Genomic DNA, 16290 nt, shown 5'->3' on the forward strand with positions numbered 1-16290 from the left:
AATGCAGTAGGCCACAGCAGCAGGTGAAAAACAAAAGAGAGCCCTTAATAGGCAACCTAACTTGCCAAAATAAACATAACGAGGGGTCACACAAGTAGCAGTGGACTAGGAAAATAAAAGCTACTTGTGTCGGAAGATGTCTTCAGTGCTTACCTCAAAAGCCTCCTTGCTTGCTGGGCATCCTAGCACCAAGTGAAAGGCTGGCACAGCTATACTGGAGAGCTTGGAAGAGGCATTGCTGGTAAAGCTATGTGGAGCTTGCTGCAAGGTAAAAAGACACATTTAACAGCAGCAGAGTGCAAAAAATGGACTAGAATCAAGCATGTAAGGCAAAATGCAAGGCACAAAAAGGAGCCGGTCGCAGAATGGAACACGACTGTTTAACCACATTTCGAAGTGGGCCAGGCAACAAGAAATTCATAACCACGGCAGTCATTCACAAGCTAGCCTCAGACGAGACATCACTTGCATATCGATATCCAGCATCGTTTCTACAATACATACCACCATTCAAAAGAACAGACCACAGCAGAACGATATTTTCAGTAGAAGGCTGGTTTGCTTCAAATTCTGCATGCGTCCCTCAATTTGAAATCTGGCATGATTAGCACTGATTTCACATTCTCACAGGTATGATGAATTAATAGTGCCAATTGCAGAAAACCCACACTTTTTCCTTTAACATCAAATAAGGTATTGGAGAGGTACCTCAGCATATTTAAGTCAAAGTCAGATTTATTTGCGCCATTGGTTATAATCATGCAACAATCAAGTTTATTCTTCGTACATATTAAAGGCTCAATTACCCTTAAATTTCACTGCAACTTCGGGATTTAGGCCAAATGGAGCTAGGGCACCTGTGTGCATTTTGCAGTTGTTTGTACCATTTCAGCTCCGAGCCAAAGTATGAAAAAGCGAATGCCAAAATAGAGGCGAAAAACTTCAGAGCAATTTGTTTTTATCTCACCGTTCTGCTATTCAAGGCTCGACTACACTGGCTCGGCTATAAGTACGAACGCAGCTGGATCATACGGAGCTTCGTACCTTAAATACACAATTTATAAAAGTACAAGTGAAATACATGTGAAAGAGGAGGAAGCTCAATCCTAACGGATACAGCTGAATCGCAGTCTACGTAGTTAAACTGCTCGAGCGCTGTTACTTCAATTACAGCGTAACATGCGGCGAGAATGTAAAGCCCGGGCCGAAGATCTATTGGCGGGCACATATTCCATTCTCGGCGAGAGATGAATGGCAGTACGGCGGCAGTACGGCGCCGATATCGTGCACCCCGCGATCGGATCAGCAGTGCATATTTGCATGGCATACTGACCATGACCGTGTGACCACTAACACTACACGCGCATTCATGCCCGTGTGCCGCCAGCAAACAACCTTTCAGCGCTGCGTGCTGCCGCGATAGGCACTGCGTCTTCGCGTCTCTGTACTAGCTGTGTTGACGTGGCCAGTTGTGCGCAAAGGCTTTGAAATAATGAACAGGTTCGAAGAAAATTAACTTACCCCCAAGATGCGAGATGTCACCCGGGTAGTGGTCTCCCACCAGCTGCTCCGCCATGGAGGAAATGAGCCCCGCCGTCAGCATAGCGTTTCCAGTGAAGGCGCGCAAAGGACGACGCGCTATCCGTCGAGCCCGCTGACGCACGCTATAAACACAGGTTTACTCAGCACCTTCACGTTTTCGTACATCGCACCAGCGAATTTCACTGCTGTCGGCACATCACATATCGGAAGAGTGACAAATGCTCATGCCAGCGATGGTTCACGCCCTCGACACCACAAAGGAGGACCACGACTATAGTGAACTAGAATGTATTCACTATAACCACGACAAACGTAGCAACGCTGACCGCCATGTTGTCCCTCCCCAGACGCTGCGTTCGTTGGCTAGCGCTTCGGCCAGTTCCGGCTTCCTTCGGCCCATTTAGAAAGGCATCGCCTCCAGGCATTCCTCCAGGTCGTCTCTTTCGGGCTCTATGCTTTTGGCGTGGCGTTTGGGCAGTGCGATAGCAAAGGATTAAAACCAAATGAATCTTTCGTTACAAAAATAATTAAGTTCTTGTGCACATATTAGCATTAAAAACTTGAGAAATTTGTGACGCGTGGACGCATGAATATGCGTGTCGGTACATGCGTGCGTGCGTGCGTGCTTGAGTGGGCATGGTCTAGCGCGTCAAATCCAAAGCCTATCCGACATGCTGCATGGTTTCTGAGATCACCGCCGTGAGCTTCGCTTGTTTTCTCGTGCTGCTGCTGGGCGGTCTTGTGCGCCGCTGTTACTGTGCTGGAATCGCAAAAGAAGAAGGATTACCGGTGTGTGCTGCCGGTGGGCGCGCTCTCATCCAAGAGTAGTAGCAGCTCCCAATTAAGCGATCCGTCGGGGCATATGTGTTATGGATGTCTGGTCGACAACGATAATGAGGTCAGCAGTGCGGTGCCGTCGTTTGATGAGTCGAACCTTTCGGCCTATTGCTCTGCTAACTTCGTTGCAAAAATGCCTGGCTCATAAGCAGCGACAGTGGCCATTGTTTCTGTGGTGTGTTTCGATTACAAGACGGCGCCCTTCTACAGTGTGGCTTCCTTGGAAACTTAGTCGGCGGTGTGCCTGCAACGCCTGTCGCTGTCAGCTCAAACTGACCGCCTGCGAGCGCTGCCTTCTTTTGCGATGTGAACGGTGACGGGACACTTACTGCCTGTGGCCGGAGCTTATAGCAAAAGCGAAGAGTGTTTTCTGTGAAGGTTTGACGAAGTGCGTGTGTCAGTCTGGACCCTTAGCAAGTCATACGAGATGCGACATGCAAAAGTGGTCCACCAGTCGCTTCAGCAGAAAGGAGTGCGGATGTTTTTTACGTTACTTCAATCGAGAACTGCCCATGCAAATATTTCAACTCGTCCCTTGCCTAAACAGCATAGTAAAGAAGCTAAAGCAACAAAACTGCTGTTTCCATGCTGTATATTGATTCCGCACTCGTGCTAGAGGTGGAAAATATGTAGCAGTTATTGGCGGAGTTACAGCCTATGAAGCACGTGCAGCTTCATGTAATTGCAGGTTAGGATATGCGCCTTACTTGGTATTGACTTTGTGACCAGACATAGCCATCTGTCAACTAAAAGAAATTTTCTTGCTATAGGATTCTGCAGCATTATGTATGCTTCTGGACACTGAATACCGGGTGCGTCACCTCTCTTGAAAGCACTCAGATTTGTGTACTTATCAGTATGCTTGATATGAGAAAATTTTATCAGCTTCTTTTCTTTATTTTATAATTAGCTACACAGCATGTTGCAAAAAAAAATGTTTAAGGAAAAGTATTTCAGTTTAGAGTAGAACAGTTCAACAAAGTTGTTTTGGGCATTCTGGTAACTTCAAGATGGTATCTGATGGTTGCATACAGACGCGCAAGTCAAACCTCAAAGGGCATCAAACTTAACAGTACCGCTGAGCTTATCCTTTCGTGCTTTTTATGTGTGTGTAGATCACCTGGGGAAGTTCAGTACTGGATGTTGGATTTCATAGTTCTGCTACAACTTTTATCTTCCTTTCTTCACATGAAACATGACTGAACTTGATTACATTCCCCAAGCAAATACCTGACGCCTTACAAGCGTTCCTTACTGTGCACAGTTGTCCCAGTGCATTATATCCACTCATGTGCAGCACACTGTTGTGTTGCTCTTGGTCTCCAAATGTGACTCTCAGCAATATGATGGAATCATAGTTCATCCAGATGGTCTTTGTGGTAGTGCAAATTTCAAAACAGATTGAAGAAGAATGAAGAGTGTGATACTTCGTCATGCATCATGCAATGCTGGTGCTAATCAGGCAACATGTGTGGTATATATACTTCGCACATTTGAGATTCATTGGATTTGTTCTGGAGCCATACTGGGAATTAATTAATCGATCTGTGATTTGTCACTGAAATTGAGAGAGGGCACTAATTTCTGAACTTTTGACACCAACTGTGAATTCAAAACTGTCTTTTCATGTAGGCTTACACGGCCTTTTTACGTGTATGTAAATTTATGCTAATGACTTTGGAAATTGCTTTGGAAATGGTTTTAGAAATTGCCTCGTAACATTCCTGTTACAGCTCACAATTCGCTTTCTGCACGTCATGTTTGATTGAACCTGATTATATCCCCAAGCTTGTTTGTTGCACCTAACAAACACTGTTGCCCTTTCAGAGTTATTCCATTGATTGACTCCTTTCGAGTGCAAGCAACAAATGGTTGTGTTGCTTCTGATTTCGAAATATGGCTGTCTGCATGACGGGCAACAACATAAATGCTCTGGATGGCTTTCATCATGCATCTATAAGATATCTGTAACTTTCAGAATTGGTTAAAGGAAGAACTGAAGGATGCTGTAAGAGTCATTAGAAGCTTGTTTTTTACATTATTTTACAATGAACTTGCAATGTTGACAAGTTCTTGCTCAGTGTGCATGTTGTCATGTACAGGTCCCTGCAGTATCGAAGGGAACCATTTTGCACTAAAAGATAATTTTTTGGTTATTTGTTTGCTGAAGTTGAAAATGATTAATGGGTACTTACGCCAAGACGAAAATTATAAAACAGCAAAACGTGAGCTTATTGCTCATTATTGAGAAGTAATCATTAACTGAATGCTCGAACTTTGTTTGCTTTCACCCTAAATGGGCCTTTACAGTCTCGACAAGTTGCTACTAAGCAAGCAAACGCACACATGGCCACACGCAGCCTCACTGAGCTTGCTCAGTTGCACATAAGCACGCACATGTCCACGCACAGAGAGTTGTCCACGAGAGTCCACGATTTTTTACACGCAAAGAGTGTGCGTGTACGTCTTTCAGCTCACAGTACGCGCATATGTACACACAGGACGCACAGAATGCGTACAGGTAACGCACAATTTCTGCGCATTCGTGTGCAAAATGAACGTGATCATACAAAAATCACTGTTCTCGTGCAAGCTCACGCAGAGTTTTTTCAATAGGGCACCAGGGCAAGAAAGTGTCACTGTTCTGCGGAGCCACAATGCGACCCAAAGCAGATCTTTCAACACAGTGTCAATGAAGCAAGAACGTTACCTGCTCCCACTTCTGTTGTATGAGCACTGCACCCCTTCATGCAGGACAAAAAAAAAACATTGCAAACAGGCCATCCACGCGGAACAAGATTCATGCTAGCTTGGAATCAGACGTACATTCAACCTTTCTCGTAGCCATGAAAATACAAATGGACTGGGTTAATGATATCCTGGTCAAAATCAATAAATAAAGGCCACTGGCAGGGCATGTAACGAGAAGGCAAGACGAGTGTTGTCTCTCCTTGGCAGACCAAAGCATTCACAAATATACATAGCTTGCACCGACGTCACATCCGGTGGCCGTCGGCTGCTAGTCGGCCATCCTGCCGAACCACCGCCAAACCGCTTCTAGCTTACCGCTGCCTGTGTTAGCTCGCATCGTGTTGGTTCTCGTCCATCCGTAGATTCAGTATGGTTTTGTGTGCCATCCTTGGCTGCTCCAACCGTAGCGACAGGTCCAGGTGAAACGAGAAGCCGATTAACACGAACTTCACCTCCATTCGTCAGATAATCGTAGGCATGCAAGTGCGAACGCTCCATGACTTAGTACGAATCTGAGCGAGCTGTGGCTGGCTCGCATTAAGCGCGACAATTTGGACCCCGATAACTGAAATTTACTTGTGTGCGGAGCCCACTTTGTGACAGGTAAGAGGCTTGAGTCGTCAAATAAATGTTTGCGAAAACGTGGGAAGCAATGGTTACACCTTGAAGTGAATGTTGCTGTTTTGATTGACCCCATCCGATTTGTCTGACAACACAAACCCAGACTGGGTCCCGCGTCGTTGCATCCTAGCTACAGCACTAGGCAAGCCGGTTCGGATCGCCACGACCGCCGCGAGCAATGACGGCAGAGAAAGCGGCGTGCCGAGGCCGAGCTTTTCGGCTCGTAGGTGCATCGCAGACAGGCTTCTCACCTACCTATACTGTAGAATTCGTTGTGTGCTTCCATTGATTAGAAGGCTTTCATCTGTTCCAATTTCACAAAGCTGGAAAGAGTACACGATATCCCCCTGGTTCACTTCAGGGAAAACATCAACGCCCATCGCCGCATCGACTCCCGGTCGCAGCATGTACGGACCTATGTCGTCGCAAATTTTCACCTTGTGTGCGTAGCGTACGCGCGGCGATCAAATAAGTCCAGACCAGTAGCCTGCACTGAATGGTTCATTCCTCTGTAGAGTAGGCATCGCGCCCTAAAGATAAAAAAAAATCATCGAAAGCGTCCGAGGAGTGGTCAGGCATCGCAGGGCGGACGGGTGGAGACGGCCGAATGGTTCGGCAGCATGGCCGCAAGCGCTTGATGGAGGCGGAAGTGACGTCACGTGCAAGCTATGTATTTACATCTTCCCACATTCATATACACACACAAGGGTGTTCACAGCATGCCGATGAATCCTGTCTTTCCCCAGTAGACTCATGAGCACACACACACACTAACAAGCCGCCATGGTGGCTCAGCGGTTATGGCACTCGGCTGCTGACCTGGTCAAAATCAATAAATACTGGGCATTGGCAGGGCATTTAACAAGAAGGCAAGACGAGTGTTCTCTCCTTGGCAGGCCGAAGCATACACAGATATTTACACCTTCCCACATTCATATGCACACACACGGGTGTTCACAGCATGCCGATGAATCCTGTCTTTCCCCGGTAAACTGATGAGCACACACACACACACACACTATCAAGCCGCCATGGTGGCTCAGCGGTTATGGCACTCGGCTGCTGACCTGGTCAAAATCAATAAATACTGGGCATTGGCAGGGCATCTAACAAGAAGGCGACGAGTGTTCTCTCCTTGGCAGGCCGAAGCATACACAGATATTTACACCTTCCCACATTCATATGCACACACACGGGTGTTCACAGCATGCCGATGAATCCTGTCTTTCCCCGGTAGACTGATGAGCACACACATACACACACACTAACAAGCCGCCATGGTGGCTCAGCGGTTATGGCACTCGGCTGCTCACCTGGTCAAAATCAATAAATACTGGGCATTGGCAGGGCATTTAACAAGAAGGCAAGACGAGTGTTCTCTCCTTGGCAGGCCGAAGCATACACAGATATTTACACCTTCCCACATTCATATGCACACACACGGGTGTTCACAGCATGCCGATGAATCCTGTCTTTCCCCGGTAGACTGATGAGCACACACATACACACACACTAACAAGCCGCCATGGTGGCTCAGCGGTTATGGCACTCGGCTGCTGACCTGGTCAAAATCAATAAATACTGGGCATTGGCAGGGCATTTAACAAGAAGGCGACGAGTGTTCTCTCCTTGGCAGGCCGAAGCATACACAGATATTTACACCTTCCCACATTCATATGCACACACACGGGTGTTCACAGCATGCCGATGAATCCTGTCTTTCCCCGGTAGACTGATGAGCACACACATACACACACACACTATCAAGCCGCCATGGTGGCTCAGCGGTTATGGCACTTGGCTGCTGACCTGGTCAAAATCAATAAATACTGGGCATTGGCAGGGCATTTAACAAGAAGGCGACGAGTGTTCTCTCCTTGGCAGGCCGAAGCATGCACAGATATTTACACCTTCCCACATTCATATGCACACACACGGGTGTTCACAGCATGCCGATGAATCCTGTCTTTCCCCGGTAGACTGATGAGCACACACATACACACACACTAACAAGCCGCCATGGTGGCTCAGCGGTTATGCTGACCTGGTCAAAATCAATAAATACTGGGCATTGGCAGGGCATTTAACAAGAAGGCAAGACGAGTGTTCTCTCCTTGGCAGGCCGAAGCATACACAGATATTTACACCTTCCCACATTCATATGCACACACACGGGTGTTCACAGCATGCCGATGAATCCTGTCTTTCCCCGGTAGACTGATGAGCACACACATACACACACACTAACAAGCCGCCATGGTGGCTCAGCGGTTATGCTGACCTGGTCAAAATCAATAAATACTGGGCATTGGCAGGGCATTTAACAAGAAGGCGACGAGTGTTCTCTGCTTGGCAGGCCGAAGCATACACAGATATTTACACCTTCCCACATTCATATGCACACACACGGGTGTTCACAGCATGCCGATGAATCCTGTCTTTCCCCGGTAGACTGATGAGCACACACATACACACACACTAACAAGCCGCCATGGTGGCTCAGCGGTTATGCTGACCTGGTCAAAATCAATAAATACTGGGCATTGGCAGGGCATTTAACAAGAAGGCAAGACGAGTGTTCTCTCCTTGGCAGGCCGAAGCATACACAGATATTTACACCTTCCCACATTCATATGCACACACACGGGTGTTCACAGCATGCCGATGAATCCTGTCTTTCCCCGGTAGACTGATGAGCACACACATACACACACACTAACAAGCCGCCATGGTGGCTCAGCGGTTATGGCACTCGGCTGCTGACCTGGTCAAAATCAATAAATACTGGGCATTGGCAGGGCATTTAACAAGAAGGCGACGAGTGTTCTCTCCTTGGCAGGCCGAAGCATACACAGATTTTTACACCTTCCCACATTCATATGCACACACACGGGTGTTCACAGCATGCCGATGAATCCTGTCTTTCCCCGGTAGACTGATGAGCACACACATACACACACACTAACAAGCCGCCATGGTGGCTCAGCGGTTATGGCACTCGGCTGCTGACCTGGTCAAAATCAATAGATACTGGGCATTGGCAGGGCATTTAACAAGAAGGCGACGAGTGTTCTCTCCTTGGCAGGCCGAAGCATACACAGATATTTACACCTTCCCACATTCATATGCACACACACGGGTGTTCACAGCATGCCGATGAATCCTGTCTTTCCCCGGTAGACTGATGAGCACACACATACACACACACTAACAAGCCGCCATGGTGGCTCAGCGGTTATGCTGACCTGGTCAAAATCAATAAATACTGGGCATTGGCAGGGCATTTAACAAGAAGGCGACGAGTGTTCTCTCCTTGGCAGGCCGAAGCATACACAGATATTTACACCTTCCCACATTCATATGCACACACACGGGTGTTCACAGCATGCCGATGAATCCTGTCTTTCCCCGGTAGACTGATGAGCACACACATACACACACACTATCAAGCCGCCATGGTGGCTCAGCGGTTATGGCACTCGGCTGCTGACCTGGTCAAAATCAATAAATACTGGGCATTGGCAGGGCATTTAACAAGAAGGCGACGAGTGTTCTCTCCTTGGCAGGCCGAAGCATACACAGATATTTACACCTTCCCACATTCATATGCACACACACGGGTGTTCACAGCATGCCGATGAATCCTGTCTTTCCCCGGTAGACTGATGAGCACACACATACACACACACTAACAAGCCGCCATGGTGGCTCAGCGGTTATGCTGACCTGGTCAAAATCAATAAATACTGGGCATTGGCAGGGCATTTAACAAGAAGGCGACGAGTGTTCTCTCCTTGGCAGGCCGAAGCATACACAGATATTTACGCCTTCCCACATTCATATGCACACACACGGGTGTTCACAGCATGCCGATGAATCCTGTCTTTCCCCGGTAGACTGATGAGCACACACATACACACACACTATCAAGCCGCCATGGTGGCTCAGCGGTTATGGCACTCGGCTGCTGACCTGGTCAAAATCAATAAATACTGGGCATTGGCAGGGCATTTAACAAGAAGGCGACGAGTGTTCTCTCCTTGGCAGGCCGAAGCATACACAGATATTTACACCTTCCCACATTCATATGCACACACACGGGTGTTCACAGCATGCCGATGAATCCTGTCTTTCCCCGGTAGACTGATGAGCACACACACACACACTAACAAGCCGCCATGGTGGCTCAGCGGTTATGCTGACCTGGTCAAAATCAATAAATACTGGGCATTGGCAGGGCATTTAACAAGAAGGCAAGACGAGTGTTCTCTCCTTGGCAGGCCGAAGCATACACAGATATTTACACCTTCCAACATTCATATGCACTCACACGGGTGTTCACAGCATGCCGATGAATCCTGTCTTTCCCCGGTAGACTGATGAGCACACACACACACACACTAACAAGCCGCCATGGTGGCTCAGCGGTTATGCTGACCTGGTCAAAATCAATAAATACTGGGCATTGGCAGGGCATTTAACAACAAGGCAAGACGAGTGTTCTCTCCTTGGCAGGCCGAAGCATACACAGATATTTACACCTTCCCACATTCATATGCACACACACGGGTGTTCACAGCATGCCGATGAATCCTGTCTTTCCCCGGTAGACTGATGAGCACACACACACACTAACAAGCCGCCATGGTGGCTCAGCGGTTATGCTGACCTGGTCAAAATCAATAAATACTGGGCATTGGCAGGGCATTTAACAAGAAGGCAAGACGAGTGTTCTCTCCTTGGCAGGCCGAAGCATACACAGATATTTACACCTTCCCACATTCATATGCACACACACGGGTGTTCAGAGCATGCCGATGAATCCTGTCTTTCCCCGGTAGACTGATGAGCACACACATACACACACACTAACAAGCCGCCATGGTGGCTCAGCGCTTATGTTGACCTGGTCAAAATCAATAAATACTGGGCATTTGCAGGGCATTTAACAAGAAGGCAAGACCAGTGTTCTCTCCTTGGCAGGACGAAGCATACACAGATATTTACACCTTCCCACATTCATATGCACACACACGGGTGTTCACAGCATGCCGATGAATCCTGTCTTTCCCCGGTAGACTGATGAGCACACACACACACACACTAACCAGCCGCCATGGTGGCTCAGCGGTTATGGCACTCGGCTGCTGACCTGGTCAAAATCAATAAATACTGGGCATTGTCAGAGCATTTAACAAGAAGGCAAGACGAGTGTTCTCTCCTTGGCAGGCCGAAGCATACACAGATATTTACACCTTCCCACATTCATATGCACACACACGGGTGTTCACAGCATGCCGATGAGTCCTGTCTTTCCCCGGTAGACTGATGAGCACACACACACACACACACTATCAAGCCGCCATGGTGGCTCAGCGGTTATGGCACTCGGCTGCTGACCTGGTCAAAATCAATAAATACTGGGCATTGTCAGGGCATTTAACAAGAAGGCAAGACGAGTGTTCTCTCCTTGGCAGGCCGAAGCATACACAGATATTTACACCTTCCCACATTCATATGCACACACACGGGTGTTCACAGCATGCCGATGAATCCTGTCTTTCCCCGGTAGACTGATGAGCACACACACACACACACACACACTAACAAGCCGCCATGGTGGCTCAGCGGTTATGTCACTCGGCTGCTGACCTGGTCAAAATCAATAAATACTGGGCATTGGCAGGGCATTTAACAAGAAGGCAAGACGAGTGTTCTCTCCTTGCAGGCCGAAGCATACACAGATATTTACACCTTCCCACATTCATATGCACACACCCGGGTGTTCACAGCATGCCGATGAATCCTGTCTTTCCCCGGTAGACTGATGAGCACACACACACACACACTAACAAGCCGCCATGGTGGCTCAGCGGTTATGTCACTCGGCTGCTGACCTGGTCAAAATCAATAAATACTGGGCATTGGCAGGGCATTTAACAAGAAGGCAAGACGAGTGTTCTCTCTTTGGCAGGCCGAAGCATACACAGATATTTACACCTTCCCACATTCATATGCACACACACGGTTGTTCACAGCATGCTGATGAATCCTGTCTTTCCCCGGTAGACTGATGAGCACACACACACACACTAACAAGCCGCCATGGTGGCTCAGCGGTTATGGCACTCGGCTGCTGACCCGAAAGACTCTGGTTCGATCCCAGCCGCGGCGGTCAAATATCGATGGTGGTGAAAATCTAGAGACCCGTGCACTGTGCGATGTCAGTGCACGTTAAAGAGCCCCAGGTGGTTGAAATTTCGAGAGACCTTCACTATGGTGTCCCTCATAGCCTGAGTACACACGTTTTGTACGTTTTGTTTTCCGGCACAACATGTTTACTGCTGTCGATAAAATTCTACAACTGCTTCCCGTACAGCTTCGCCAGTGCCTAGCACAACGTCAGTGGTGTGCGCTGGCTGTTCAAGGACCATGCTGTTAGCCTCAGCCTCAGCATGCCACTGTGGGACCACCTCATCCCGAAAATGCTCGCATATGTTGTGCAAGACACAACTTGCATGGATGGCAAGGCGAGCATTGTCAATTGTGCACTCCATGCGCTTCATAACAAACCGGAACCTTGCCTTCATCCTGCCAAATGCGTTTTCTACTATCCGCCTGGACTTGGACAGGTGATAGTTGAAAGTCTTTTTTGCCTCGTTCAGCTGCCCTCGGTGGCTAAATGGCTTTATTAGGTTGGCAGTCAGGGGGAATGCCTGGTCGCACAGAATGAGCGGTGGCACTGCTGTGCCGCTCATCATGGCGACTGGCGACTGAAATAAGGGTGCGTCGACGATGTCCGACAGGCTTGACCTGTGGTACGCATAGGAGTCATGGCACCGTCCTGGCCAACCAACGCTTATAAACATAAACTTGTATCGGTGGCCCACCAGGGCCAGCAGGATTATGCTGTACCTGCACAGTTTTAGGACAAGCAAAGAGGTGACATGAATAAAGTGCAAATATCACAACTTCCAAAAAGTGAAAATGAAACATATACGGCCAGATAAGGGGAGGGAGGGACGTCATCCCCCTCCCTGTACGAGGACACTACATAAGCCCAATTTCTTAGAATTAAAAATATTTCATACAGAGTTAAATTGACCCTCCCACCGTTCTCTACTCCACTGCTTCCTCCAAGAGTGTCCCATAAGTACGCCATGGGTCAGCACTGCCACAGAAGTCAAAACGGGCTAAGAGTAAACTAGCTTAAGTGAAAGAACTGAGGAGGCTAAAAACATGGTTGTTTGTACGCGCTGTCGCTGCTTTTGTACCAAACAAATTAGCAGCAATAAAACACAGCTTTTAATTCAGGTACTGAGCAGGAAGCCAGGCGGCATAAAAGTTTGTCTGTTGCATATGCAATCATATCCTCTTAAAACATATCCTCTTAAAACGAATGTCATACATTTGAACATGTGATGAAATTATAGAAACTGCTTACCACCCCTTGTAGTTCATGTAGTCGCTAGCGTGTTCTTCCGGTGGCGACACAGGGAAGTGACACCCGTCCAAGGCGCCCACTGCGTGCGGGAATGCAGATACGGCAAAAAACTCCTGCATGTGCTCCTCCATGCCTTGCGCAGTGGGCATCCGGATCCAGTCGGCATCCAGAACTTCCACGACGACCAAACAAAACTCGTGGAACACTGCATTTACCGACGACCGCCCGACACCAAAAACGAGAGCGACAGTCCTGTCTTCCGCCGAGGAGCACAACTTGAAAAGTCCGATGGCAACCCGCTTCTCGACAGAGATAGCCTCGCGCATATTGGTATCCATGCGCTGCAGCATCCGTCGGCACTTGTCAGCTATATATCGAAACGTAGCGCGTGTCACACGGAAGTGTCTTTTAAATTCCAGTTCGCTGAGCTGGGGCACAATTCGCTCGAACCAACCTTCGTTGCGAGGGAGCATCCACACACTCCTTTCTACTCGTGCAGATGCCATGGCAGCTCCAGTGATCAGGCCGTTCAGGAAATGTAGCCGCTCCTCAATTTCGTCGGCTTCCGCTTTTGCCGCTTCTATTTCTGAGTCCAGCTGCATGATGTTAACAACCCCTAAAGCTAGCTGAAAATCTTCGTTGTCACTCATTTTCAGACGGTTGCAGAAAACAGCGAGCGACCAGCACGAGCAACGCAGTAGTGAGAGACCGGTGTAGCCAACAGACCGCAAAAAATATATATACATATGACGTCACGCCTGTGGACTCTTGCCTCTTTTCTAACACAGAAGCGTTTAGTAATAGATAAATACAAAATTTTCTTCGAAAAGGCGTTTTATTGCAGAAGGGTGCAGTTTTCTAATGAATTACAACTATACAAATTAAATGTTGCTGCTATACTTTTCAAAACAAAACTTGACGGCAGCAGCGCCCCTGAAGCATGGCGACAGAATACTGAAGCTTTCGAATGCGTTTGGAAACGGTCGTGTAGCACCGCGCGGGTCCGTCCATTCCGAATGCCATTCGAAGTTTCGAATGCCGTTCGACTCGAATGCCATTCCAACGTATCCGTGTAGCACAGGTATGAGTTTCACTCTGCGACGCACAATAGGGCACAAATGACGTCCGCCGTGCTGCTCCAGACAGCTCAGGTCTGGGCGGAGGGTAGCCAACGAAGAGTCCTCAGCCGTGTGCTTTTTGATGGAGGAAGTCAAAGAACCTTTGTAACAGAGGAACTTTCACGCCAGCTACATATAGAGGTACTGGGTGAGGAAGATATTACCATCTATCCTTTCGGTGGAACAGGCAATATTATCAAAGAAAAGCGCAGACGAGTGCGAATTTGGTTAAGGAGCCAGTACGACCGAAGGGATCATTGTTTGGAAGCCTTGGAGATACCTGAAATCTGTACTGACGAGCTTCTGATCCCTGAGGATGTGGTACAAGAAGTCAGAAATAAAGTGACTGAGCTTGCTGATGTTACCTTGCCACCTGCACAATTAACAAGCAATGGCATTGATATTCTGATCGGTGCTGACTATTATTGGACTCTAGTGACCGGCGAAGTACAGAAGATGCAGGGTGTTCTGGTGGTTATTAGGACACACTTCGGGTGGACACTTCAGGGAGCCATTCCCCACAGCAACGGCAGTGCAACCGTAGCTGTCCTTCGAGCCAGTGTAAGGGAAAACACCAGTGCACTGGCCACCGAGCTCAGGTCATTCTGGGAGCTGGAAAGCATGGGTATTTCCGAACCCCCTCCACATAAGCAAGAACATGAAGAAGTTCATAAGGCTTTTGAATCCTCCATTAAACATATCGATGGGAGGTACGAAGTGGCTCTTCGATGGAAGCCAGTGAATTTTCATCTTGCCGACAACGAAGCAGTCGCGAGGAAACGCTTGGCTAGTCTCACGAAGAAACTATTGAAAGATGAGACAATGCTGAATAAGTACGATGAGGCCATACGTCAGTACCTCGAACACGGATTCGCTGAGAAGCTTCCAAAGAACGAAGTCAGCCAGACGGAGAATAGAGTGTATTATATGCCGCACCGGGCGGTGCTACGACCTGATAGCCTGTCAACTAAGGTCAGAGTCGTGTTCGATGCGTCATCGAGTGATGCGGGTTGCGTGGCACTCAACGAAGCACTAGATTCGGGACCGCACTTAAACCCGGACCTCTTGAAAATGGTGCTGATTTTCTGAACGCACCGCATCGGACTCAGTGCAGATATCGAAAAGGCATTTCTGCAAATCTCACTGAGAAAAGACGATCGTGACGCTGTACGCTTCTTCTGGTATGAGCAGGTACCCACAAAGAAAAGCCCGAACCCCCCGCTAGAAGTCTGGAGAATGGCAAGGGTCCCGTTCGGAGTAACCAGCAGTCCATTCCTACTTGCCGCGACAATACGCCACCATCTAAATACGATTAACGACTGTTCTGGCACAGCAACCACGCTTGAAGAGAGCTTCTACGTCGACGACCTCATCACAGGCACAGATACAGAAGAAGAAGCTGAAGAATTCTATCGACAGACAGTGCGCATAATGAAAGAGGCAAGCATGACTCTTCGAAAGTGGAATTCAAATTCCAAAAGACTACAGGAGATTTTTCAGAAGGAAAAAACTGGGTGTGCGACAAGCCAAGTTAAATGTCCCACAGCCAACACCACGCGCGTGTTAGGACTTGTATGGGATAAAGAAGAAGATCTCTTGGCCTTTTCAGTGGAACCTGTCTTGGAATTTCTAGACTGGAACTGCAACACAAAAAGATTTATCCTTCAGGCATCGGCGCGCATTTACGATCCCCTGGGGCTGATCTCCCCGGTCACTGTGACAGCTAAGTTAATGTTTCAGACGCTCTGGGAACTAGGCGTTGACTGGGATGCACCGTTGCCTAAAGAGGTACAAACAGCGTGGACGCAGTGGCACACAGCGCTGCATAACTTAACAGCAATAACTGTTCCAAGATGGTGCCTCAGTGCTGCCGATGACGAATTGCAGATCCATATCTTTACGGATGCAAGCCCCAAGGCATACGGAGCCGTTGCCTACTTTCGCGCATGTCGACAAGGCAGGCCGACAGTAACCTTG

The 16290-nt window shown here is 48.2% G+C and overlaps 1 protein-coding gene across 1 annotated transcript; it reads right to left on the reverse strand.

Annotated features, from left to right (window-relative positions):
* Positions 1-12089: 12089 nt before the first annotated feature.
* Positions 12090-13521, reverse strand: LOC149325831 (uncharacterized). Its single transcript, XM_089565085.1, has 2 exons — positions 13196-13521; positions 12090-12666 (listed from the first exon to the last, which is right to left on the reverse strand). The coding sequence occupies exons 1-2, from the start codon at positions 13519-13521 to the stop codon at positions 12090-12092; spliced, it is 903 nt and encodes a 300-aa protein (XP_089421211.1).
* Positions 13522-16290: the final 2769 nt, after the last annotated feature.

Source organism: Amblyomma mixtum, chromosome 10 (genome assembly GCF_055824585.1).
Source record: "Amblyomma mixtum isolate Tamu chromosome 10, ASM5582458v1, whole genome shotgun sequence".
NCBI lineage: Eukaryota > Metazoa > Arthropoda > Arachnida > Ixodida > Ixodidae > Amblyomma > Amblyomma mixtum.